The 26,332-nt window shown below is 42.1% G+C and overlaps 2 protein-coding genes and 1 long non-coding RNA gene across 7 annotated transcripts in view; 2 read left to right on the top strand and 1 right to left on the bottom strand.

Annotated features, from left to right (window-relative positions):
- The window catches only part of EXOC6 (exocyst complex component 6), a 148,514-nt gene extending 142,167 nt beyond the window's left edge, over window positions 1-6,347 (top strand). For all 5 annotated transcript variants that reach the window (XM_072130744.1, XM_072130742.1, XM_072130743.1 and 2 more), the window contains 2 exons: window positions 4,212-4,324; window positions 5,757-6,347. In XM_072130744.1, the coding sequence (XP_071986845.1) occupies window positions 4,212-4,324; window positions 5,757-5,889 (246 nt within the window). In that variant the 3' untranslated portion in view covers window positions 5,890-6,347. The remainder of the gene's footprint in view (window positions 1-4,211; window positions 4,325-5,756) is intronic.
- Window positions 1-26,332, bottom strand: part of LOC140106347 (uncharacterized) — a 55,974-nt gene that overhangs the window by 24,217 nt on the left and 5,425 nt on the right. The window contains exon 2 of the long non-coding RNA XR_011850765.1: window positions 23,483-23,612. This is a non-coding gene — a long non-coding RNA (uncharacterized lncRNA). The remainder of the gene's footprint in view (window positions 1-23,482; window positions 23,613-26,332) is intronic.
- On the top strand, window positions 12,888-24,766 carry CYP26C1 (cytochrome P450 family 26 subfamily C member 1). The gene is made up of 7 exons (XM_072130747.1): window positions 12,888-13,005; window positions 13,572-13,992; window positions 16,325-16,549; window positions 16,828-17,103; window positions 18,494-18,649; window positions 21,200-21,775; window positions 23,766-24,766. The coding sequence occupies exons 2-7, from the start codon at window positions 13,786-13,788 to the stop codon at window positions 24,129-24,131; spliced, it is 1,806 nt and encodes a 601-aa protein (XP_071986848.1). The 5' UTR covers window positions 12,888-13,005; window positions 13,572-13,785; the 3' UTR covers window positions 24,132-24,766.

Raw genomic sequence — 26,332 nt, 5'->3', positions numbered from 1 at the left:
ATAACAGACATTAAGCCACAAGGACCCTAGTTGCTGCGTCTTATGTTACTTGTTGAGGCTGAAACATTGTAATAGAACAAAAGTTGACAATACAGGTGGTCCCCTACTTAAGAACACCCGACTTGCAGGCGACCCCTAGTTACAAACGGACCTCTGGATTTTGGTAATTTACTGTACTATAGTCCCAGGCTACAATAATCAGATATAACCGTTATAAGAGGCGTCTGTAATTAAGATTTATTATCAATCCCGATTCGAATGACAACCCAACATTTTTAAAAGCCCCATAGTCGTAGAGACCATAGTTCCGACTTTCATACAAATTCTACTTAAGAACAAACCTGCAGTTCTCTTCAATCAGACCAAATAAAGTTTTTTTTAAAAAAAGGGGGGGCAGGTTCCCCTTCCTCTGGATCAACACTGCAGAATTTATAGGTTGGACCAATGGGGGAGATGTATCAACCTGTCCCTGTAGAAAACTGGAGTAACTTGCACCTGAAATGCCATGCGCCACATTTATTGAAAATTTTAGCCCATTTTAGGCAATTTTTCTGACTCATCCGAAAAAGGGACACGTCCTCAGTAACTAGAATGGGTGTGATCAGACAGAAAACATTTAGCTCGCCAGAGAATTCAATATTCTAATACCAATTAATAGGAGGTGCAAAGTAGGACTCGCCAGTCTTATACTGCACCAGATTCATCATCCAGGATCAGACACTGGGGCACATTTACTTACCCGTCCCGATGCGTTCCCCGAAAGTGCATTGTCTGACCAGGATCTCCTTCCTGGTGCAAGTAAGTGCATTGTCTTGCGACACAATTTGAAAGTTAAATCCCGCGCTCAGTCCGAATCAGTCGGATCGCCCGATGGCACACTCCCCCAACCTCCCCCCCAGATTTCTGTCGCATGGAGGCCAGCGCAGCCGCACCACAATCCGATCGCGTGCAAAACAATGTCCTGTAAAATACCTGTCCCAGTGGCGCTAATCCCGTAAACATCGAAAAATCTGTCGAAAGTGCGATCCACGTACTCTTAGTAAATAAGCCCCATTGTGATAAATCTGGTGCAGCCGAGAAATGTCTGCACTGGTCAAAAGGCTAACACATTCCTACATCTCCCCCAGTGTCTTTTATTCTACCTTCTGTACTAGGATACTATGAAGTAAATGGGAGGCAGATTCCAGGGGTTTTTGTAACCATTTTTTTTTTGCAAAAAACACTGTGTGAATAAGCCCCAAGTCACTTTGAAGAGCAATGATAGCCTGCAGCTGTATCCATAACATAGTCCATCTGACACAGCAGAGCCTCCATTATAAACCGGATCTATGAAGCCAGTGTGAACAAGGACTTGTTGACAATCATTTTTAATTCCATCATTAATAAAATTACATTAAATCACATTAAGAAATCCATCTAGAAAACCGCGCTCGGATCTAGTTGGGGGTCAATGATTACATAGGACAAGGGATACAGACGGTTCCCCATTGAACGTCGCTCTTCTCTATGAGGCACCGCTGTGTGTTTTGTTCTGTTTCTGCAGGAACCTTAGAGCCGTCAGGAGGAGTAAAGATTTCAGGAAATAATAAAATTGTTCAGTTTGATTGACAGTGAAAGACAGCTAACTGTTTTATGGAGAAAGCTAACATACGCCGGAGGGGGGTCCATTGTGTAAATGGAAGGATTGATCACATAGTCACAGCAGGAGCCCCTGCATTCAGGCCCGGCTTTCTTTCTATAGCAGACCCTGTAGAGGTGAAGAGAACAGATGCACCCCTCACCCTCAGCCATAGAGCGCTCTCTGAATGCCTCAATTTATTTCAATAAAATCCGTCTCCAGCGCACCCCCAGAGTTAAATATTACTTCCCGCTCTGTCTGAAAGCCATTATACTAACAGTCTGCTAAATTAGATGGGTATTAGGGTTTACATTAAGGTCACCATATAACCAAAGACCAGGCCACAATTCTATCAAGTTGGTCAAAATCTATAAATCTCAGTTTTATTGCTTTTACGACCTTGCAGCTCCACCTCTTTTTACGCTGATCCGACCGATATATTGGAATATTCCCAATTACTCTGATCAGGTTTTGGCACAATTGTACGTACAATACTCTGTCACTGAAGGGTTTTTTTTTAAATTTCTTTTAAGCACCTTCATACGGTGCCTCAAAAAATTCCACCACGTTGCCCAAGTCTATGGGGTTCCTGCAATAGGACATTTCCGCATGGACCTCTGGCTACAGAGAGTATTTATTTCACATGGAAATGCAGAGGATTAGCTCCATTGAATGAGAGGTGATAATCCTTCTGTCTCTCTGCACTTCCCCAACACAAATCCAAAGAGCAAGCCTTGGATCTGTGCTGAAAGTTTTGCAATATGCAAATCTGACATATCTTATTCTTAATCTTGAATCTTAATCTTAAATTCTTCTAAATGCAATTTTATCAAAAACATATGAATTTATTAAGGCTGTGTCCACACAGGGTGTTATAGAACGCAAATGTTAACAGAAATGTAATTAAATTTTCACCTATTAGCGGTTATATCGCCTGAATGTTTCGTAGGATCATGATAAGCCAGGGGCACTTACTCATAGATCCAGGCAACGCGACTGTGGTAATCTTCTTATAGGTGTAACTCTTGCCTCCTTTAATCTAAAGTCAACTTTTAAAATAATGCTAATGAGTATAAAGGGGTCTTGGGGGTGTTAACAACACTCCATGATGTAGCTTCACAAGTTGTTACACTGTGCAGGAGCACTCTCTCCCCTCCCCACCATTTCCCCTTCCTCTGCTGCTATGATGCTGTAGCACCTTCCGGTGGCGCTGCAGGTAATTTTAACATTTGCAGTTATGCTCCACCACATACTCCTCCCATTGTTGACGATCCAATGATTATCTGCCTGGTCAGTGGACCTGAATAGTATCTCTTAATATGCATCTCTCCTATCACATTTTTTTTTTTAGTTAAAGGGCATCTACCACCGGAAAGAAGGACCGGATGCAAATGAGGCTGAGGGGCTCCAGGCTCCATAGGTGTTAATGGAGCCTGGAGCCCCTCAAGCTCATTTGCATTCAGTGTTTCTGGTGGCAGATGCCCTTTAAAATAGATATTTTCTCAGATCTGTATGTTGTGCTTTTGTACTATCATTTTTCTTAGAAAAATTGACAAGTAGGTTTTGTTCCCAATGCCAAAGGGGAGTGCCTATACATTATAATAGTGCAGATTGGATAGTGTTAGGTTTTGCAGGGGGGCCGGCCTCTTAGTTCATACCTGGGTCGCTGCTTTCCGGTAGACTCTCCATTTTAGGAAAAGTAGTAACAAACTTAAAACAGCAGATCCTCTGTTTAACTTCCATTCCCTGTAGAATTCAATGTATATTCAGTTATGAATAGATTTTTTTTTTATAGCAGAATAAGAAAAAGCTGCTGCTGTAAAACGCAGGTGTGAACTTATCCGAAAAAAAATTAACAGGGTATTCCCAGTAAGGCTAAGGAATAACAACACAAATGTATCAGAAAATATTCCCCAGGGAATAAAAGTCTTTATGGAAACGAACATATAAGGAATGGTGACAAGTCCCCTTTAAGAGGGCGTTCACGGCTTCTAACGAATAATATCACATGTCCCGATTAATAAGATATTCAGATGACTGCATATAGGAAATCCCAGAAGCTATAGCGGGGTCAGGAAAGTTTATAATCGCGCTACTTACGTGCTGCAAACAATTATAAAACGGGATAGGAAGTGGGTTTGAAATGGCTTAAAGGGATTAGGGGTTTAAAGCTGAATAAATGGTTCGCTGTTTTAGTTCAGACACATTAGCTTTTAAAAGATTACTCGAGTATTGACCAACAACCTCTGGAGCAGATCTTAAAATAATGATCTGTGCTCAGGGGGTATCATTTTATTTGTGTTTGGGAAGGAAGCATTCCCTGGAGTTCGGACTCTTCTTCTGAGCCTGGGATTCCCCGCTGAGGATAATCTAGTAGGGGATGTTTAATGCACTTAATTAGAGCTAGGTAAAGAATCTGGCTTAAATTAGCATGGAATTCCACATTCCCCACCCGTCACTAATCATAGTAGCGGAAGTATTACACACCACTATCTCCCTCTTTACTTGTTACCCCGGAGTAAGTCATTAAGGTGTTAATTTCTCTAATCCTGCCTTTGCTTGATGAGAATGATCTTCTTTCTATGTCTTTCAGCTCCTTGACCTGTTCATGATTTGGGATTGGTCCACGTATCTCGCAGATTATGGTCAACCCAACTCGAAATATCTAAGGGTGAACCCGAACACGGCGCTCATTCTGCTGGAGAAGTAAGTGTAACCTTCCGAATAATATCCCAGAAATAGACATTCCTCTCCCGGGTCTGTGTGTATTTGTGTCCTCTATTTAGCTGGAAACATTGCAAGACGTAGATACTTAGGGTCTACACTCCAGGTAAGACAATATGCCACTAAATTATCAATAGGAACATCCAGTGACTCTTCTCTGTCTGAGCCCAGTCCATCATGACAACGTTAACCCTCTGCACAATAATAGACCCCACACAATGCTAGTACACGAATAATGCGGTCAGTGTTGCACCACACGTGCCCCTACACCTGCGGTGTCAAATTCATCATCACCAGGGGCCTAGAAACTTTGTAGTTGCTAAAAAGGACCAAATTTCAGTTTGTTAATGTATAAATGTATCTACTCCTTAACAGTTAAGAAATTAGCTTCATAGTACATTTATACAAAATTACCATTACAATGAGCCCTTTGAGGGACAACCACAAAGCTAAACATATTATTAAATAACCGGAGACACCGGGATAGCCAATATGTTCCCCTACAGTAGCCACTAGTCACAGTGCCTGCCCCACAGTAGCCACAGTGCCTGCCCCTCAGTAGCCACTATTCATAGTCATTTATGTTGCCTCATCGCTATAAGGGCAGGCCAAACAAAAAGGGGTACTATAACAAATACTCATTTCCCAGAAGCAGCAGTCCTCTTCTTCTCTATCTGGCCGCTGTAGGCGCTTCTGTAGCCGGAGTAGCCGACTAGCACTGCATAGGGCATTGATGGCGAACCTTTTAGAGACCGAGTGCCCAAACTACAACAAAGACCCGCTTATTTATCGCAAAGTGCCAACATAGAAATTTAATTTGTGATTTATACTCCCTTCTCTGTCACAGTTTTCATTGATACCAGCACCTGAGGACACCAATAAAGCAGAAAATAGTCCCAGGTAGAGCTGTCACTTTAAAATAGCTCTGTGCACAGCAAGTCCTGGGCTGTCTGGGACTGTAGGAAGAGACCTGAAGTCATCTCTGGTGATGGCCTGAGTGCCCACAGAAAGGGCTCCGAGTGCCACCTCTGGCACCAGTGCCATAGGTTAGCAATCACTGGCATAGGGGAAGGACACCGGCCAGATGACACAAGGCCGTGGGTATTGTGTTTGATACCATTTCTGCCCCTGAAAATCATTACTTCCTCTCTATACCCCTACGCAGCACACAATTTCCCTGTGATCTAATAAAGAATGCGGGGGGTAACCTCATTTTCAACAATAGACCAGGGCGGGGGTCTTCAGCCAACTACCATAATTTGTATAAATGAGCATTTCCTATAATCTACAGGACATGTATGTATGTATGTATTACTACCAGTAATAAGTATAGCATGGCTTGCACCTCGCCTCGTCGCGTCTTTGTACGGAGATGTGGAATTACAGGCTGTCACTTCTCTCTTCCTCTCCGCAGGATGAAAGACATGAACAAGAAGAATAATATCTTTGCTCAGTTCAGGAAGAATGACCGGGATCGGCAGAAGTTAATAGACACCGTGGTGAAGCAGCTCAGAAGTCTGGTGAATGGGATGTCCCAGCACTCCTAGTGTACAGAAGCCTATAATCAACGCCTCACACGTCCCACCGGACAGGACTGAATAACGTTTTTACGGTTGCTTTTTGTAACTAAGGTTTTTGTTTTTTTTTTATCTCTCGCACACAAGTGATGTCAGGATCGGAGTATACGGCAGATGAATGGACTATAAATATTGTATTTTACCTATTGCTGCTAAATTCTGACACTTTCTGATCTTAGGGCATTTTGTAAGTTGTGTGGCGTCATTGAGATAAGCGGGTCAGCCATTGAGATGAAGGGTCCGCTACTTATTACTCTGCGGACCCCGATCATTGTCTGCCAAATGGACACGTCTTCCTCTGTGAGTGTACGAGCAGCCACTTTTACTATAGATTTGGTTCTCAGGGTTGTGATTTTGCAGCGTACTTTGTAAATATCTGCTTTTAAATCTCCTCCAGGAATAAAAGGAATGTTATTCAAAATCCGGAATATTGTGGTTTTATTTCGCATAACGGATACAGTTTTGTAACATTACACTGACCAGGTAACATTTGGGGGACATTCGTAGAGACTTTGGCATATAATTAGGAATGATCCCACACAACACAACCAATCATTATCTCCGGTGTATGACCACTGAGTACGATGGAGGAGGACGGCAAAAGGAGACAAAAGAAGACGACACCGGGATTCGCTGCTGGAGGTGATCATTGGGGGTTTGGGGGGTCCAAAACCATAACAAATTCTGTGACTGTAAGGGACACTTTACAGATATATTTACATGCACTATTGGTTATCATCTCGCAAGTGTTGCTATATAAAAGTTAATGTGAATACAGCCAATTAATTATATATATGTGTGTAAAGCTTAAAGAAAAAACTAAAAAAAAAAAACACACAACATACTAGACACTTCTGACAAGTACGAAAAATAGGTGTGTCTTTTTGGCAAAAAGCCTGTAAGCAAAAAAAAAAATTATTATTATTATTTAGTCAGTTAAACCGAAGTAATAGATGGTGCACAGATTCGGCAGTCCTAAAAGTGCACTTCACAGCTTAACGGTTATCCTGGTTTGTGCCTTATTTAACTTTGTATTTTACCTACTATCACATGTTGTCACTTGATTTACTTATGGATTGCTCCAAAAAAAGGAAGAGAAAAATGTGGGGAAAAAAAAAAAAAAAATCATAACTCTAGCCCCCTACTGGTGTAGGAAATATATTGGTATGGGTTGTGCATTAAAAAAAAAAAAAAAACACACAACCATCTCAGCCCAATGATAAATGACCCTCAATAATGTATAAAAACGCTTCAAATCCTAGATGAGGAGATGTATGAAACTATGTGCATGAATTCCGAAATGCCTTCCAAAACAGTAATTAGAGGGGTATTCCCACGAAGACAAAATACTTAAACTCAGGATAACTAAATAACACACATTCTCTAATTCACTGTTATTAACAAAAATACAGCATTTCATAGATATAAGTCCAACCTGTCTCTATCAGGTCTATCCTGGTGTTTACAATTTTGATTACCCCGGAAGCCGAAGTCTAGGTTCGGGCAGGAAAGATTGTTCCCCTGTCTGATGCTGCAGTAAGCTCCTCTCTGCATCGACACAGATACACACACACACAATTCCTGCCTGCAAACAGCAGCCCGAGGAGAGTAAATCCAGACGCTACAGGCACATAAATGGTCTTTATATAGGGGAGGGGGAAGGAGGCGTATAGCAGAGCTGACAGTATATGTTATGGCTCAAATGTAGCAGAGCCAAGTGTCATTGTGCGTCATATCATGGCTCTCATCATCTTTCATCTCTGATCTGTCCCATATCTAGTGAATGTTCAGAAGGTAAATAAAAGTGTAGATAAACCCTGTACCCTGATAAGCGAAGCACATTGTCAGCTCACAGCACTAGAGGGATCATGAAGTGTCTGCCTAGAGAGTCCCCGCCGACACTCTGGAATATTACACTGACCATCACAGAGTGATAGGTGCCAAAACATCAGTAAAACTGAATCAATTGTTAAGTATGGGGATTAAAAATTATCTTTATTGTGTAAACATCACTGGGGGGTTGAAATTTGAGAAATTTCATGGGCAAAACTTCTTTAAAGTTTTAGACCAATATTAGGCAATTTACCGAATTATACGAAAAGGGTGTGGTCTCATGAAAAGGGGCGTGGCCTTGTGAGAAAACGTCTGTGCTCAAAATTTAAAAAGGTTATTGATGTGCAGTGAACTACACCAACTAATAAAACTCACCAGTCTAACTACATACACAAAGATTTATTACCTTGTCAATTTTCTGCAGGAGAAGTGATGCAGATTTTCATACAGACAGACTTGGTTTGTTTTTTCTGGGTGAATACCTGCACACAATCCACCACGTGTGACATGACAGATGACCCCTTTAAGAATTTGGCTTCTGTGCTGATCAAGTGATCGCCAATAGTCCCACCCCCCAGTACCTGCAGCAAGTAGATACAGGAAAAAAGTAGCATTAATACAGGTGAATGTACCCAGTGTGCAGATTTTCATGTAATATAATAGTCTTTATATCTTGTAAGTGGTACAAAGAAGCTACAGCACGGAGGGGCTCTGGTAATTCATTAGCATGATTTTAAAAGTTGATTTTTAGAAGGATGGAGGCCATAGATAACCAATATATGAAGATTACCACAGTCACAGTGACTGAATCTCTGTCAGTATAACGTCCACAAAAAAAAAAAAATTAACAAAGATAGTACATAGATAAAAACTATGTTCACCGGGCCACATGCACATGACTGTATTCTGGTCTGTATTTTTCATCAGGGTATGAAAGTAAAAGCAAGAAGTGCATCAAAAACATGCAAGTTTGCATAATAAGAATACTCCACTTATACAGAGGTAGTAGACCCCAATCTGAAGAAATATGGGGTCTTAGTGATCAGAACCTTAGGAATTAGCAGGTTGTCACCTATCCTCTTACTATTTTAATCCAAGACCAATATGGAGATCCCGACCCCCCCTCTCCAATACATTGTATACGCCCTAATACAGTAAAGCAGAAAAACTATGTTCTGCTGAGAACATTCATCACAATTTTATCAGATACAAAGAAGGCGATCTGTGTATCAGCATCAATGTAGAAAGCCTGAGTGTACAAGTCATCCAAAATTCCCAAAATGATGGTAGATTTATAAAAACGGTGCAAGTGGTGCGATACGTGGGGTGTGCACCCTCACAATTTTGATGTACCACGTGCTTTATTTTTGGTGCAGGGTTTAAGAATTTTGCAACATTTGGTGTAGTAACATTCCGATACAGACCAGGTTATGGTTTATAGATACAAGCTCAATGTTTTATCACTGACCTTGCTGGGACCTGTAGTTCCTCATCGGCAGCACATCATATGATTCCTGTGGTCGATAGGGTTAGTGCCCCATGCTGGTGCTTCGGATCCCCCCTTCCCCCTATGCTCTGCATTATATCCCCCTCCAATTACTTAGCATTTTACAGATATTGGCTTTGGTGGTTTTCCAAATAACTATTGGCAGCTGAAGAGTCAGTGTCCAGGTCCTGGGCCATGTGCAGGGCTCACTACTCTGCTTTTATTACAGTTTGTGATCTGGGGAATTGGCCTTCATGGGAGATCTCCATCTGAGGCCGTAAATTACAGCACAGAGCCTCAAACTCCAGAGATTTATACTGATGGCCTAGAAATTATTACCCGGTGTATTTCATGTCTCCTCCGCCACAGATACTGCTGGGAGGACATGGCTATCGATTGAGCTCAGATGCCCAGCAGCCGGGCCGGTGCCTCCTGGGTAGCTGTTAACCCTTTCACTCCACTTGATAGGAACTTTATTTCAGTTTAGTAAAAGTTTCCTAATAAACATAGAATTATCCATATTAAGATCCACACATCGTCTCTCTGTAGTATATCAACCCATCCATGTATGTAACTTTAATTATTAACCAGGACTCCAGCTACATACCCCACTGCCCCTGTATACAGATACATCAATTATCACTCATTTATATATTATTTATAAGATGATAGAGATGGTGTAAATAGACGGAATGATAGATATACAGATACATTGATAAATAATCATAGACAGATATAGGGGCAGATGTATCACAGTTGTGTTGCACCTGAGTTATCACAGTCTACAACTACATGTCATGAGTTAAGTTCCTGCTTCACTTCACTTGAGTCTCATGATTTTGCATCTGCACTTTCATTTTGGCGCAGTGTTAGATTCGGGCTCTTACATGGTATCCTCCTACAAGCTCCTCTCTAGCACCCCAGCATGAGAATGACCCTCATAGCTGCACCCTTGTGTGACACCCTGCACCCAGTGATCTCCTCAGCAGGGGCTTCTCCTGGAGGGGATCCTCCAGCACTGATCTTACGGTGCGCCTCCTGTAATTCCGGCCAGTATCCTCCTCAGACACCAGTGGTCATCCTGCTACACAGGACACTTCTCTGACATGTCTGCTAATGATGAGTTGTTTGCAAATGAGCCAACACTAAGAGCCGTCTCTTTCGTGCGAAGGACGTTAGCCAATGGCTCACTTCATCCTGCCCCTAATCATCTCACCACGCCCCCTTTAACCCGGTAAAATCAGATTAAAAAGTGGAGTGGTATGGGGTGACAGACTTACTATTACATATGTAATAGGGAGCCATTCAGGAACCGGAAGAGCTGGCTCTTCTTAGTGAGCGGAGCCTAATGATCCAGCTCACTATGAAGAGCCGGACTTCCCTTCACTACTGTCGCTCTGCCGCTGCACTATCCAGGGGGGTACACCGCTCTGCCGCTGCACTATCCAGGGGGGTACACCGCTCTGCCGCTGCACTATCCAGGGGGAGACACCGCTCTGCCGCGGCACTATCCAGGGGGAGACACCGCTCTGCCGCGGCACTATCCAGGGGGAGACACCGCTCTGCCGCGGCACTATCCAGGGGGAGACACCGCTCTGCCGCGGCACTATCCAGGGGGAGACACCGCTCTGCCGCGGCACTATCCAGGGGGAGACACCGCTCTGCCGCGGCACTATCCAGGGGGAGACACCGCTCTGCCGCGGCACTATCCAGGGGGGTACACCGCTCTGCCCCTGCACTATACAGGGGGGTACACCGCTCTGCCTCTGCACTATACAGGGGGGTACACCGCTCTGCCGCTGCACTATACAAGGGATATACCGCTCTGCCGCTGCACTATACAGGGGATACACCGCTCTGCCGCTGCACTATACAGGGGATACACTGCTCTGCCGCTGCACTATACGTGGGATACACAGCACGCTCAGTGCTTGCTTCCCAGTTTACGTCACCTTCAGGCTGGAGTGTTTTTGCGCCAAAATTGTACGTACATGAGGAATTCACCAATGATGAATCATTAGTAGACACAGTGAAAACATCTGGATTGATGGAATAAATGGGGAAAACACAGATCTTTTTGCTGCACGGCTAGTTTGGTGTTTAGGCGCAAAACTGGCGCAAAAACACTGCGACAGTATGAAAAAAACTTTTACATCTGGTCCATTATTTCGGAATAATACACACACATTTGTGTGTGTATTATGGGAAGAGATATATGGATAAATGATATAGAAGACAGATATGCAGATAATAGATATCGGGCAGGTAGATGGAATAATAGATATGAATGTATGGATATCAAATTACATTGATGATAATACATGTACAGATAAAAATGTATATCAATCATCTCCTTTACATATTTATCTGGCACTATAGCGCTATATCAGTCCATATCCATCATCCTATATCTATACCTATAGGTCTATCTTTACATTTTTAGATAGATGAAACAATATGCAATAGAAATATAGATACTAGTTATAGATAAATATATGTATACATGATAGATATGGATAAACATGGATATAAAAAGATACATTTCTAGATAAAAACATATTCGATACATAGTTGATAGATGGATAAATATATTTGATATACTGGATTTATAGATTCATTCTTCATTTATTCCATTCATTCTTCATTGTTTGTGCCATCTAGAAGGTATACATTGGGGCTTATTTACCAAGGTCCCGCGGCCACATTTCCGTTGGGTTTTCTGAAGTTTTCGGGGATTGCGCCGGGGATTGTGCTGCACGCGATTGGATTTTAATGCATCGGCACCAGCTTTCACGTGACAAATGGGGGGCGGGCCGTCGGACGATTCAGACAACGCGCGGGAATTAACATGTCAAATTGTATCGCAAGACATTCACCGGGAAGAAGATGGTGAACCTCAGCGGGGAAGCGACACATGCAGGATATCGGGCGCACGATTTTGGAGAATCGCGTCAGACTTCATCCTCGTCAGAGAAATTGGGGATCGCGACAGGACCGGGTATGTATATGTGCCACATAGAGTATACGCAGCGCCGCCTAGGGGGGTAGAACACACTTCGGGGTCCCTGTAGAACCAGACCCCATGTGTCCTTAGGTGCTGGGATGGTCCTGACTATTTTATGATGTATGGGTGAATGGGGTCTAATCCACTGCAATGTCCTTTATAACCCATTTACCACCAGCTCCCACTACAACAGGTGTTTCCAGTAGAGCCAGCACCCAGTTATATGGCACCCAGCTCCCTGGACAGCGTGTAGCAAGTGTCTCTTTATCTCGGATGAGGTGTGAGCACTAATTGTTTTATTCACTGACTGATGGCCACAACATCTAGTTCAATAGAAGATAATAGGAAGTTATCAGTCATCTTTCTACTTACAACAAGGCTGAAAAGTGAAATGATATGTGATGTTATCTAGAGTAAACAGCGGCTGATAACCTGCCCTCTGTGTTACCTGTCACCCAGGAGATAAATGGGAAGGGATGAGGCCACCACTAGGCACTGGGCACCTGGTCCACCTCTCCAGCACATTCCTCCAAATCAATCTGTACCCTAAGTGCCCAATCCCAGCAATGTTCCCAGCTACTTACATATGCAGGGAGGCACTTCAGCCCCTGAAGGTGGAACATATCATAAGCCAATATGTATATAAATCTAGCGAGGAGGCAGGCTCCGCTCTGTCCTCAGGAGTCATAGACTAGACCCCCTTCAAGACATCAATCAGCTCCTCCACTCCTGCTCCTACTGCTGCTGCCGCATAGACCTGCCGGTGAGTATTTCCCCATCTTCACATCCTGGACAAGACGCTTTTAGTAGCTTAACACCTGTTAAAGTTTTTTTTTTCTTAAAGGAAGTTGTAGGAATTGTCTTTGATACATTTTTCTTCTTGGATTATCTGGGGCAGGGGATAAGGAAGCAGCAGGGTGGATATTAATGTGGAAATTGCTCTATAGATGAATAGCCCGCAGCTATGCCCCTTATCTCTCAGAAATAAATCATCTTGGCTTAGCTTTTTTTTTTTTTTTTTTTTTTTTATCTTAAGGAACCTAAATATATCCCTTCCATAGCATGGCAGATATATAATAAAACATGTGAAAGCTGCAATTTTAGCCTTATAATCAGCATAGCTGGGGCTCCAGTGCTCACTATTTATTCCTTTCAAGACTAAAAATATCTCCTTCAAGGAAAGAAGGGGGGGGGGGGTCTTAAATCACCTACAGAACATTTTTTGTGCTTTGTTTGTATTTGGAGGGGTTTTTTTTAAGGTTGAGCAGATGAGGTCTCCTTCATGTTGACTGAATTGTTTCTCCCCTTGTTTCTTCTCTTGCATTCAAGAGCTGAGGAGATCTTCATGGATTAAATCAAAGTGTTAAACATCTCAGAGAGAAGGGAAAAAAAAAAAAAGTAACCCGCCTCCCCAGTGTCAATTAAAGCATTTCAGGGAGTGAGGCTGAAGCTGCCTCTCCAGAGCTGGTAGTCACTGTACAGTTGGAGGTGACACTAATTGTATTAAGGAGCAAAGGAACCCAAAGCTGAAGCCTCCTACGAGATGTTCCTCACCACAGACCTCAATTATATGTCATTCCTGGAAGCTGCTTTCACCTCAGTCCTGTCCCTGGGTCTACTCCTGGTTGTATCTCACCAGCTGTGGTCCCTGAGATGGCACAGTACTAGAGACAGGAGCAGCAATTTACCTCTACCCAAGGGCTCCATGGGATGGCCATTTTTTGGAGAAACTCTTCACTGGCTTGTACAGGTAGGAATGCAAAAAAAAAAAATTAATTTAATTTTCACTGATCCATAGATTATTAAGTGCCATAACTATGCAGTTTTGTGTGTAGAACCACAAGTAGCAACAATGTAGCGTCATGGAATCCGATCACCTCTTAGTTTAGAAACAGATTTGCTAATCTTATTGTTACTTTGTGTATTGACTTGCCTATTAGTAGCATCACAAAGAGTATGACTACTTGTGGTTCTACATCACTTACTCCAATGTTTATATTGCCACAAGTACCAACAATGCAATGTCATGGAATCCAATCACATCTAAGAAACCGATTCACTGATATTATCATTATGTTGAGTATTAACCAACTTTTTGTAGGAGATACTACTAATAGGTTTGACTACTTACTGCAATATGAGGAGTAAGTGATGTAGAACCACAAATACCGATAATGTAGCGTCATAGGATCCAATCTCAATTTAGATTAGAATCAGATTTACTATTCCTATTGTTACTTTGTGTATTAACTTACCTATTAGTAGTATCACAAAGAGTATGACTACTTGAGGTTCTACATAACTTACTCCTCTGTTCATATTGCAGTAAGTGGTCATACCTATTAGTAGTAAGTGATGTACAATCACAAGTACCAACAATGCAGCATCATAGGATCCAATCTCAGCTTAGATTAGAATCAGATTTACTATTCCTATTGTTACTTTGTGTATTTATTCACTCTTTGTAGGAGGCACTCCTCTTTTTATATTGCTATATGTAGTCACACCTATCAGCAGTAAGTGATGTACAACCAGAAGCACTAACGATGCAATGTAACAGCATCAAATCACAGCTTAGTAATTCTGCTTCTAAACTAAGATGTGATGTGATCCCATTACATTCAGTGCTTCTGGTTCTACATCACTTACTACTAGTAGGTATGACTACTTATAGCAATATAAAAAGAGTAAGTTCATACACAAAGTAACAGCAATAATGTCTAAACTATTATTGTTGTTACTTTGTGTATTGACTTACTCTTTATAGAAGTTCCCTCTGTTTACATTGCCACAAGTAGTCAAATACCTATTAGTAGTAGAAGCAGCTCTGCTATTCAGAGATACTCCTGATTATATTGCAGTAAGTAGTCATATCTATTACTAGTAGAAGCAGATCTGCTATTCAGAGATACTCCTCTGATTATATTGCAGTAAGTAGTCATACCTATTAGTAGTAGAAGCAGATTTACTATTCAGAGATACTCCTCTGATTATATGGCAGTAAATAGTCATACTTATTAGTAGTATCAAATGTACAACCACAAGTAGCAACATTGTAATCCAATGGGATCTAATCACATCGCAGTTTAGAAACAGATTTACTATTCTTTGTAGGAGACTCTCCTCTGTTTATATTGCCATAAGTAGTCATACCTATCACTAATAAGTACTTTACAACCACAAGTACCAGTAGAGAATTTCTCTACCTCCAAATTTTATTGCTATGGGACATAAATTGAAAATGTTATAGTGTAGTACGTATTGTATAGTATAGTAGGTATTGTGTAGTATACTATATATTGTGTAGTATAGTAGGTATGGTATAGTATAGTAGGTATGGTATAGTATAGTAGGTATGGTATAGTATAGTAGGTATGGTATAGTATAGTAGGCTTTGTGTAGTATAGTAGGTATTGTGTAGTATAGTAGGTATGGTATAGTATAGTAGGTTTTGTGTAGTATAGTAGGTATTGTGTAGTATAGTAGGTATTGTGTAGTATAGTAGGTATTGTGTAGTATAGTAGGTATTGTGTAGTATACTACATATTGTGTAGTATAGTAGGTATGGTATAGTATAGTAGGTTTTGTGTAGTATAGTAGGTATTGTGTAGTATACTAGGTATTGTATAGTATACTACGTATTGTATAGTATAGTAGGTATTGTGTAGTATAGTAGGTATTGTGTAGTATAGTAGGTATGGTGTAGTATAGTAGGTATGGTGTAGTATAGTAGGTATTGTATAGTACGTATTGTATAGTACTGTACGTAATGTGTAGTACAGTAGGTATTGTATAGTAGGTATTGTATAGTATACTACGTATTGTATAGTATACTACGTATTGTATAGTATAGTATAGTAAGTATTATATAGTATAGTACGTTTGGTTTTGTTCAATAGCAGAGTATGCTGGGAATTGTAGTTCCAGATAATCCATAGCTTTTCTCCAGCAAATATCCTCATGAGCTTCCTGCAGATATTAGTCATAATCATAAGGTTTTGAGGCTATGATCTGATTTGGACTATAAGCCAGAGCTCAGTAATCAGTACCTGACCATGATTTTTTTTTTGTGGCCACTTCAGGGCTCAACCTTCCACAGCTCCAGAAGGGAAAAGTATGGAAACATTTTTAAAACTCATCTACTGGGGAAACCATTGATCCGTGTGACCGGAGCAGAAAACGTCCGTAAGATCTTATTAGGAGAACACCATCTGGTTAGTACTCAGTGGCCGCAGAGCACCCAGATCATCCTGGGCTCCAATACTCTGGTCAACTCCATCGGAGAACTCCATAGACACAAGAGAAAAGTGAGTATTAAAGGAGAAGTTGCAAGTTTGCATTTGGGTTTTGTTCTCGTTGTAGGATCACACATAGACCATACCATCATTTAAATTCACCTTTACCCAATGTCTCATTATGTTGAGGATACTTCAAAGTAGTGGATTTGGGAAAATAACATTAAAGGCAAACTCAGGAAAATTATACTTTGCATAAGAAGGTTCTCAATTTCTTTAGGTCTCGAAGAATTTTTATAGATGTGTTCTATATAGGACGTTCCTTTAATGGTCTCCTTCCTTGGGTTTAGATTATGGCCAAGGTGTTCAGCCACCCGGCGCTGGAGAGCTACATCCCTCGGATCCAGGAGGCGGTGAGCTGGGAGTTGCATGGCTGGTGCAGGGAGCCCGGCTCCATCTCTATGTTCCCTTCGGCCAAAGCTCTTACTTTCCGGATCGCCGCTCGCATCTTGCTGGGACTTAGCCTCGGGGAGAAGCAGTTTAAGGAGCTGGCCCGAGTCTTTGAGCAACTAGTGGAGAATCTCTTCTCTCTCCCCTTGGATATCCCATTCAGTGGTCTCCGCAAGGTATGTAGTGGTTACCAAGTCGCAACTCTGTAGAGTCTACAATACATTGGTATTAGGTAAAAAAAAAAAAAAATAGAGCACCTTCCCCCCTTAGAAAGCCGACATTGAAAGTAAATGGTGATAGATATGCAATGCAGGCAGGTCCTACATGACTTCCAGCTACGTGGCCTCCTCCGAGGGCTGCAATAAATGTCACCTCGCCACAAGCCAGTGATGCCCCATGAATGGAGCGGACGTAACGACCTGCACCCTAATTTATGGACATACAGAGAGCAAGCAGCCTGGATCCAGGTCTATAAATCATATACTGAATGGGACAAGCCGTGTGCCCCATAGTAATTCGAGTGCCCGGAATAGGCTGTCGTACAGCTGCTCATTTAGCAGACAGTCTTGCGGTGTAATTGTTCAGCAAGATCAGCGCGGAGGGTGAAAACACAGAAGAGCGAAAACATTGTCTTGCAGCGAACTGTCCAGCTGAGTGCGAGACAATGAGCAGCTCCAGGGACTCTTCAAAGGAGACTCTTAATGACTCCCTGGCGCTACTGACCCAGCCCCAGAGTCTTTAGGCACTTACAGAAGAAACTCGTTTTTTTTAAGCCAATGCATTTTGGGTGCACCCGATCATTTAAAAGGAGATCTACAAACAAAAATGAATGCGACAAGTCTGTATATGGTTAGACTTCAAGGGACTCAGTCACCAGATTTCACCCCATTCAACTATTAGCCCCCTCAAGAAGAGTATGAAAAGTCCTTTCTAGAATTCCCTCTTTTTAGGCAAAATCTCAGCCGTTTACCTATAACAAATCTCCTCCAATGTCATGAATGTCAGAGAAGAGTCATATTTGCCCGAGACGAGTCAAGTTTATAGTCTGCAGGAGGAATATCACTTCAGAAGCCTCAATCTTCAGTCTTTAGTATCTAGAAACATATCAAAGATAAGAATCTCATCTTTGTAACTGACCGAATCTTTGGTTCAGCTCAAAGTCGTAGTTTGGAAGGCAAGTTGCAAATATAGATCCAGTCCCTGCCTATTTCTTTCACTGCTTATATATCCGGTTCTGTAGCTTCCCGAACCACAAGACTGATGTGAGCTGAAAGGTGAGATTCCTAGCTGTAACAGGTTTCCACGTACTGTAAAAACAAAGATAGGAGAGTCTAAGTGACTCTCCTCCCTGTAGCCTCATCTAAGGCAATAAATGACTTATTTTTACATGACTTTGAAGGAGAGTTTTCTTTAGGTAAAGAGGTAACTCAAATCCATGGGCAGATGATATGTTTTCAATGTGGGGCCACCCCTTTAAGCCAACACAGCTGTAAAAATACTTCTAATAAAATATATTTCACATTCTATTATTTTTGTCCAGTCCTTACCGCTCATCTATTTCCATAGGGCATAAAGGCACGGGATACTTTACACCAATACATGGAAGAGGCCATCAGAGATAAAATCTCACGGAGAGATCCTGAAGTGTGTGAAGACGCTCTGGATTACTTGATAGACAGTGCCAAGGAGAACGGCAAAGAGCTGAACATGCAAGAGTTAAAGGTACAGCAATCCCAATATGGCTTCAGAATATTGGATTGTTATCATTAATATGGAAGGTGATCATAGTCTAGGACAAAAGGCATTTGCTTGGATGTAGGTGGCCTATTCATACAAGGGGCATGTAAGATAGGTCTTCAATTTTGGTGAGAGGTTCCCATTAATGGAAACTCTATTATAACCAAACTAGCAGCTCCCTCAGGTACAGTATGAAATGTCCTTTCTAGAAATCCCTCTTATGTGAAATCTCACCTGTTTACCTGCAAAAGAAAAACCTCTAAATTCATGGAAAAATGAGCAGAGAAGAGTCATATTTTAATGTGGGGAGTCAAGTTTAGAGGCAGCGAGAGGAGAGTCAATTCAGATGCCCTCATCTTCAGTCCTATATCACCTAGTAACATGGTGTCATTTTAAGGAGCAGAATCTCATCTTTCAGATCACTTGTTGGTCTTTGATGTAGAAAACTTGAGAAAAGGAAAGTTAAAGACATTGCTGTAAATGCAAGCTCACAGAACCACAATCCAATCTGAAAGATGAGATTCTTATCTTTAATATGACACCATAAGCAGGTTTGTAGGTGCTATAGAACTGAAGATCGGGGCACCTGAAGTGTCGCCCCTGCATCCTTGACTCACCTCAACCTATAAAGAAAATCTTCTCTATGTGCAAATGAGCAAATAGGCAAGATGTAACATAAAAGAGGGAATCCTTGTAAGGACATTTCATCCCCAACCTGAAGAACAAGATCATCTCCTACACTTAAAAGAAGATTGGGAGTAAGGGGCGCCAAAAAGACAATCAATGGCACATTCAGGTTTTAACCAAAATATTCCAAATCCTCCCTACCCCCAGTTACTTTATTCTTTCACATTGTGTTACCATATATATTTATAGTACAAACTCTTAAAAATATGTTAAACATATTTCTAAATCTTCTTTGGAGGAGTAAATAACAGATGTAGTGGGAAATTTTTTTGGGTAAAGATCTTAAAATATATTCAGGCGAGATTTCCGTGTATAAATTACAGCGACGTGCAGAAGTCGTGACATTTATAATTTCATAGTTCCTGCCACCGAGGTTTTAGACCTAGGAGAGAATAATCACCCCACTCCCATAAAGTCAGGAGGGAAGACACATAAATCTTACAGGAACAGCCCTGTGCACCTGGAGGACAGGTAGAGAGGAGGAGATTATACAACTCTGCTACATCAGCAGACGCTCAACTATCAAGAGGATTTCCTGTGAAACACTTCTCCCCTATTAGACATTTATCCTATAGATACATAAAAGTCTATTATAGAAAAAAAAAACTTTAAAGGGAACTTGTCACCAGGGACCTCATTTTCACCAAAGGCAGTTTACAGAAGACCATTACAGCTGCAGTGTAAATCTGCCTTTCTGCTTTCTCTAAGCATTTACATTACAATATAATTGTGTGTTATAACTTACTTCACACCCTGACAGTCCTGTAGTCCCAGGGGTTAGGCTTTGGTTTGGATGCATTTCAAAAAACAACATGTGACTCACTCCTCAGCTCTCAGTCCCCACCTTTGTGCTCCTGTACAGCTCCTCCCTCTCCCACTGATGTCATCTCACCAGGCTGTGACCTCTGTGAAGGAGCAGGAGGGAGGAGCTGTACAAGAGCACAGACATGGGGGCTGAGAGCTGAGGAGTCTGCCGCACAGATAAGTCACGTGTTATTTTGAAATGCATCCAAACCAAAACCCAACCTCTAGGACTACACAGAGGATTCTGTTAGGGTGCAATGTAAGTTATAACATACAATTATATTGTAATGCAAATGCTTAGAGAAAGAAGAAAGACATATGTGCTACGCAGGTGTGATGGTCTTCTGTAACCTGTCTTTAGTGAAAATGAGGTCCCTGGTGACAGGTTCCCCTTAGGTCTGTAAATTGCATGTGCCTTTTCAATGTGGCTGGAGAACCTATGCTCCAATACAGATTCTAGATGTAACTAGAACCCTTACACTTTTTAAAAATGTACAATTAGATTCATGTACAGGAATAATTCTTACAGTAATGTCACACCGCTTGGTTCATAAGTAAAGTCACGGCACAGGACAGGGGCGACGCACGCAGCAACGTGACAGCACAGGACAGGGGCGATGCACGCAGCAACATCACGGCACAGGACAGGGCTGAGGCATGCAGGGATGTCACGACACAGGACAGGTATGACGCACAGCGACCTCACGCCACAGGACAGGGATAATGCACGCAGCGTTGTCACGGCACAGGGGATGATACACGCAGCAACATCACGGCACAGAGGTAGTAACAGAGGTGAAGTAACAGCATGTGATTTCATAGTAAGTCAGTCCTGGCCAAAACACATCCCTTCACCAGTATAACATACACAGTGAGGTCACAACACAGGAGACGCCAACATCAGCACATGAGGGCTGGTGTCATCTCGCTCAGCCCTTATTACGGTTATCTCCTGGATATACAGCAAAAATATAATAGGGTCTCAAAGAGCATGAATATTTTGGTCTAGCATGACCTGAATGGTTGTTGTCTCTTGTTACACAGGAATCTGCCATTGAGCTTATGTTCGCTGCCTTCTTCACAACCGCTAGCGCCAGCACCTCCCTCATCCTTCTCTTACTCAAACACCCGTCCTCCATACACAAGCTCCGACAGGAACTGGTATCACACGGGTTAATCAAGCAATGCCAGTGTCTCCATTCTTCAGACAACCCCAATAACAATGGTGCCGGGGAGTGGTGTGTGACCGCCGGCTGCCATTCATCAGTCCTCCTGGGCTCAGAAGGACACGTCAAACAGATATGGGAGCAGACCAAACTCATCTTACAAGATAGAAACGAAAGGGAGCAAATTTTACGGAAAAGATCCCAAGATGGCCTTCAGTGGGAGCACCGCTGTAATGGCGACTTACCCAAGAAGGACTCACCTAACCAGATGGGTTCTATCAAGTTTCCAGTAGAAGAGGAGGGCTTGACTTGTGAATGTCGCTGTCAGCTGAACCTGAGTCTGGAGAAACTGAAGGGGCTTCACTATTTGGATTGTGTGGTGAAGGAGGTTCTGAGACTGCTCCCACCTGTCTCTGGAGGCTACAGGACGGCGCTACAGACCTTTGAACTGGATGTGAGTATGAACTTTTACTTTCCAGACTGCACCTCAGGGGACATAGAATACAAGTTGGTTCTCTATGGACATGTTCACTGCCTTATTGTATGCAGCGTGTTTGTATGAAATGGATATTCAGGAACTGAGGCTTAATGTATGGTTGTGTGTGAGCCGGCGCTGGGGCTCTAAAAACATATAAGCCTATTCCCTGTAAACATGACTTCAAATGTACTAAAAAAAGTGGAGCCCAACAAATCAGCTGTGAGCGGGGAGCCGATTTACATCTCTAGGATTCCGTGTTTTATCTTTAGGATTTCAATGCGTTGAAAGTAGAAACCCTTTAAAAAGTCTCCAAGGGGTAGGGGATGACCAACAGGTCCATAGACATTTCCTGTAAAAAAGAGGAGGGAACCAGGAAGTAGAGACCAGCGGGAGATCCCAGCACCAAAACGGGAGCCTTGAAGGATCAGTGAGGAGAGTATCTATATTGCATAAATCCCATCTACTAAGAGCCTTAGAGTATTTCCACCTGGACATTTAGTCGGCAGAGATAGTATATAACATAATGGTCTGATGGATTTAGCCTTCAGGTCCGGGATCTTCCTTAATATCAAGAACAACAGTCCCTGGTCCTTGTCCTGTGTACAGTGGCTCAGCAGTGACAGAAGTTGAATGCTGTAGCTGGTGCACGCCTGATGAAGTAGTGTGACCACTCTGTATTTAACCAATGATAGCAGTAATGCACCAAAGCAGAGCGCTGGTTCGGGGCGAGAATAGTGGGTTTTATACCTCTATTTAAAAAGCCCTTCTTCTTGGATGACCCTTTTTAATAGATACTATTATAACTCAGACAATTTTGGAGTGATGCAATTAAAGGGGTTTCCATCTTAAGTGTTTATAAATTATTAGTTGGATAGGTCATAAGTGGGTGTCAACATTGTGAGTCGCACCATGAATCTAATTTCACATCTTGCCATCTTTCGATGAACCTGGAAGAAAGTCTTCCTCAAAAGAGGCAGATTGGAGAATGGGATGAACATTTATATTGTTCTGAAGGATTGGCTCCAGGTTTCAGTAGGCCCCTGGGCGACAGAGCCTCAGTGGGCCCCTTTGCAGTGAAATTGCAGTCTCCTGTTCCCTAAAATATTCCCAAGTTTATTACCCCAAACAGCCCCTTCATGGTTATGTTATATACAGCCCCTCTCACCGCCTATGGATTCATTATGTACAGTCTTTTGTGGCCCCCCTCCCAGGGGCCCTGGACTTGCCCAGGTATGCCCAGTGCTGGCACCGGCCCTGTTCTGTATTCAAGACGTATTGGTTATTTTCACCAGTGCCATATACTTGAATGGAAAATGAGCACTCGCATGGCTCTGTCCAGCCAAGAGACTTGGGTCAGACATATCCTGTAGCTATGTCATAAATGCCTGTTATGGGAACACCATTTTTTATTTCACAGTACAGTTAAGGGTAAAGCCATGGTTGGATTAGGACCATGTGCAGACAACACATGTCAACCATTCCTAGCTCTATACATGTTCTCGCTTTGAGAGCTCTTCTTCATCGTATGGATATGGCTTTTCTTTCACATTTACAACATTAAGATACTAAATTCTCATTGCTTGTACAGAGAACCTGTTTTGATGAAGTACACTATAGAAAAAAAAATTACAATACGAATATCAATCTTTGCTTGCTCCATCACTTCCTATAGACAGAACATACCGTATAAATCCTCGCCCTTCGGTTTTGGCATTGTCACTACTTTTGGAAGTGCTAAGCACACAGTAACACAACCAAGAATTCTTTGAGTCTTGAGTTAAGTCTTCCTCAAAAGGTGTTCCTTCATCGCCTCCTATTGGTCAAAAAGAGAATTGTCAGTACTTTTCACTAAAAGCAGACACTGTATTGATAGGATGATACACAAAATGTACAATTACTTTAACATTTACTAATTACTGTTAATTTCATGCAAAGTTAACTTATGTTTTTGTCCATCACTTTTTAGGGTTACCAAATCCCCAAAGGTTGGAGCGTCATGTACAGTATACGAGATACTCATGAGACCGCATCCATTTACCAGAACACGGACTCCTTTGACCCCGATCGCTTCCTTACGGAAAGGGATGAAGGAAAAGCCAGCAGATTCAATTACATCCCCTTCGGAGGTGGTGTCCGTAGTTGTATCGGCAAAGAACTTGCTCAAATCATACTGAAAATTCTCGCCATAGAGCTGGTGGGCACGGCCACGTGGGAATTAGCCACCCCAACTTTCCCCAAAATGCAGACTGTCCCCATAGTGCACCCTGTAGATGGACTGCAGCTCTTCTTCCAGTTTTTAAGTGACAATGACACAGCGTCTGAGAAAGTATGATCTCTCCATCCACCCTGAACAGCAGTCAATGCCCCTAACACTTATCCTAAATTATTCTGGATTCCCTGCAGGGCGTCTGTACTATCTGTAATGTAGGTTAAAGAGATTCTATTATTTATAATGTTGTATTTATATGTAATTAGCTATAAGAAGACATATGGGTGATGTCGGGCTGTAAAAAAGAAGAAACACATTTCTGACAATTTGAGTTCTGTCTATTTTGGCTTAAAGAGGCTTCATATAACATCTACCGATAGTATTTTACCATTTGTATCGAAACTTGTTTAAATGGTCACTTACTTTTCAACTAACTTTCCAGAGATCAAAACTTTTTCCTCCGAATTCCCTACTGAATTCAGCCCGTAGACCAGAGATGAGTGAATCATTCAAGATTGGATTAGCCAAATTTTTCTACAGATTCTGTTCTTGCCCGAATTGAATCAGTCTGAACCAATTGCCCTAATTGTTCTGGAAATTGGTATATTACCCCCTCTAGTTCTCCAAACGCAGATTTTTTTTTAATATATAAAAAGGTCCCATCTTATTTTGTTCTTGTCCTACAAAAACGATTTTAATGAACCAGAACCATAACGATAACCACAACTGGAAAATTAAAATTGGATAATTTAAAAAAATAAATAAAACAAGTTAGGACCTTTTTATATAAAATAAGGGGGTATAGACCAACTTCCAGGACAATTGGAGCAACTTCGGTCCGTCCTGAGCTAAACTTTAAAAATTCTGAATCAATTCAGTGCCGGATTAACTGGATCAAGTTTGCTATATATCCAACACAAGTGGATTCATTTTACAAACAACAAGAAGCAAAACAACAGACCTAGAATTTCATCTCTAAGAACTGGTTTCATACCAATTTGGTTAAATATTGGGTCAATACAATCGATAGAGAGAGAGGGGCTACCAGAAACCTCCGCTAGAAGAAATGATTAAAGTCAAATTGTCCAATTCATATTTCCCCAGACATGTGGCATCAGCCCCCCCCCAAACACAGTAGATGTTCCACCATTCACTCTGATATCAGTGGGTTTGGCTGATGTTTATTTAATGTGTATGGTCCACTTAAAAAGAACCTGTCACCAGGAATGTCATTTTAGCTGGTGTCAGGTTCTAATAGCCTATGTTAAAAATGCGGTTGTCATCATTCTGAATCATTTCAGTACTTTATATAAGTTTATTTCACATTACTTGCCTCCCCACCAGCAGCGGCGAGTCCCTGGGAAGGGGGCAGCTGCGGCCTGTATGTGCCTGTGTCAGTCTCCTTTCCTCCACACTCATGCAGCTCCCTCTCCACTTCCTATGATGTACATTCAGCAGGGAGGGAGAGGAATAGTGTGGAGAAGAAGAAAAATGCATGAGGAGACACAGATACACACAGGCTGCAGCTGCCCCTTCCCTGGGACTCATCACACTCTGCTGTCAGGGAGCCAGTTAATGTGAATTAAACTTATATAAAGTACTGATATGATTCAGAATGCTGACAAAGACATTTTTAAAATCCGCATAGCACAGGACATTGTATAGGTGCGAACACTCCAGTCAAAGGTGATTCATTCAGATACAATGGGGTTCATTTACTAAGGGTCCGCGGATCGCACAAACGTCAGATATTTCTATGATTATCGTTTTGTGACGCATTTAAAAGGGGATTGTGTCGCACGCGATCAGATTTTGGCGCTGGCTTTCATGTGACAAATCGGGGGGGCGGGACGATCCGACAGATTCGGACTGAGCGGGGGATTTAACATTTGAATTTTTGTTGCAAGCCCAAGAAAGAAGGAAGAAGATGGTGAACTCACAGCGGGGATCGCGCAAGGGACAAGTAAGTAAATGTGCCCCATTGTGCGAGGACTGAAGCAAAGTTATAGGAATACAGGTCCGTTCATTATTTAACAAATTAGCTTTGACTGGAGGGTTCCTTTAAGGCTACCCATAGAGTATGGTAGAAGTGGGATCCTTCCGTTTTTTGTAAAGGTTACAAGATGCTGGACATTGCAGACCGGTGGCGGTCACCAGAGGGGGAAAAAGCTGAAAGTAAACCTACCGTCAGGTAGGTAGGTTCCTACTTCCGTCCTCAACTCTAAAATATCTTTCTCTAATCTTTGTAAATAGCCAGATCTTTATCTTACAAAAATGCAAAACATCGGCAGAGGCTACTGGGGAGTGTAGTACCGTGTCCGGGC

Source organism: Engystomops pustulosus, chromosome 11, assembly GCF_040894005.1.
Source record: "Engystomops pustulosus chromosome 11, aEngPut4.maternal, whole genome shotgun sequence".
In the NCBI taxonomy this organism is placed as follows: domain Eukaryota; kingdom Metazoa; phylum Chordata; class Amphibia; order Anura; family Leptodactylidae; genus Engystomops; species Engystomops pustulosus.
This window is presented reverse-complemented; position numbering and strand designations above follow the sequence as displayed.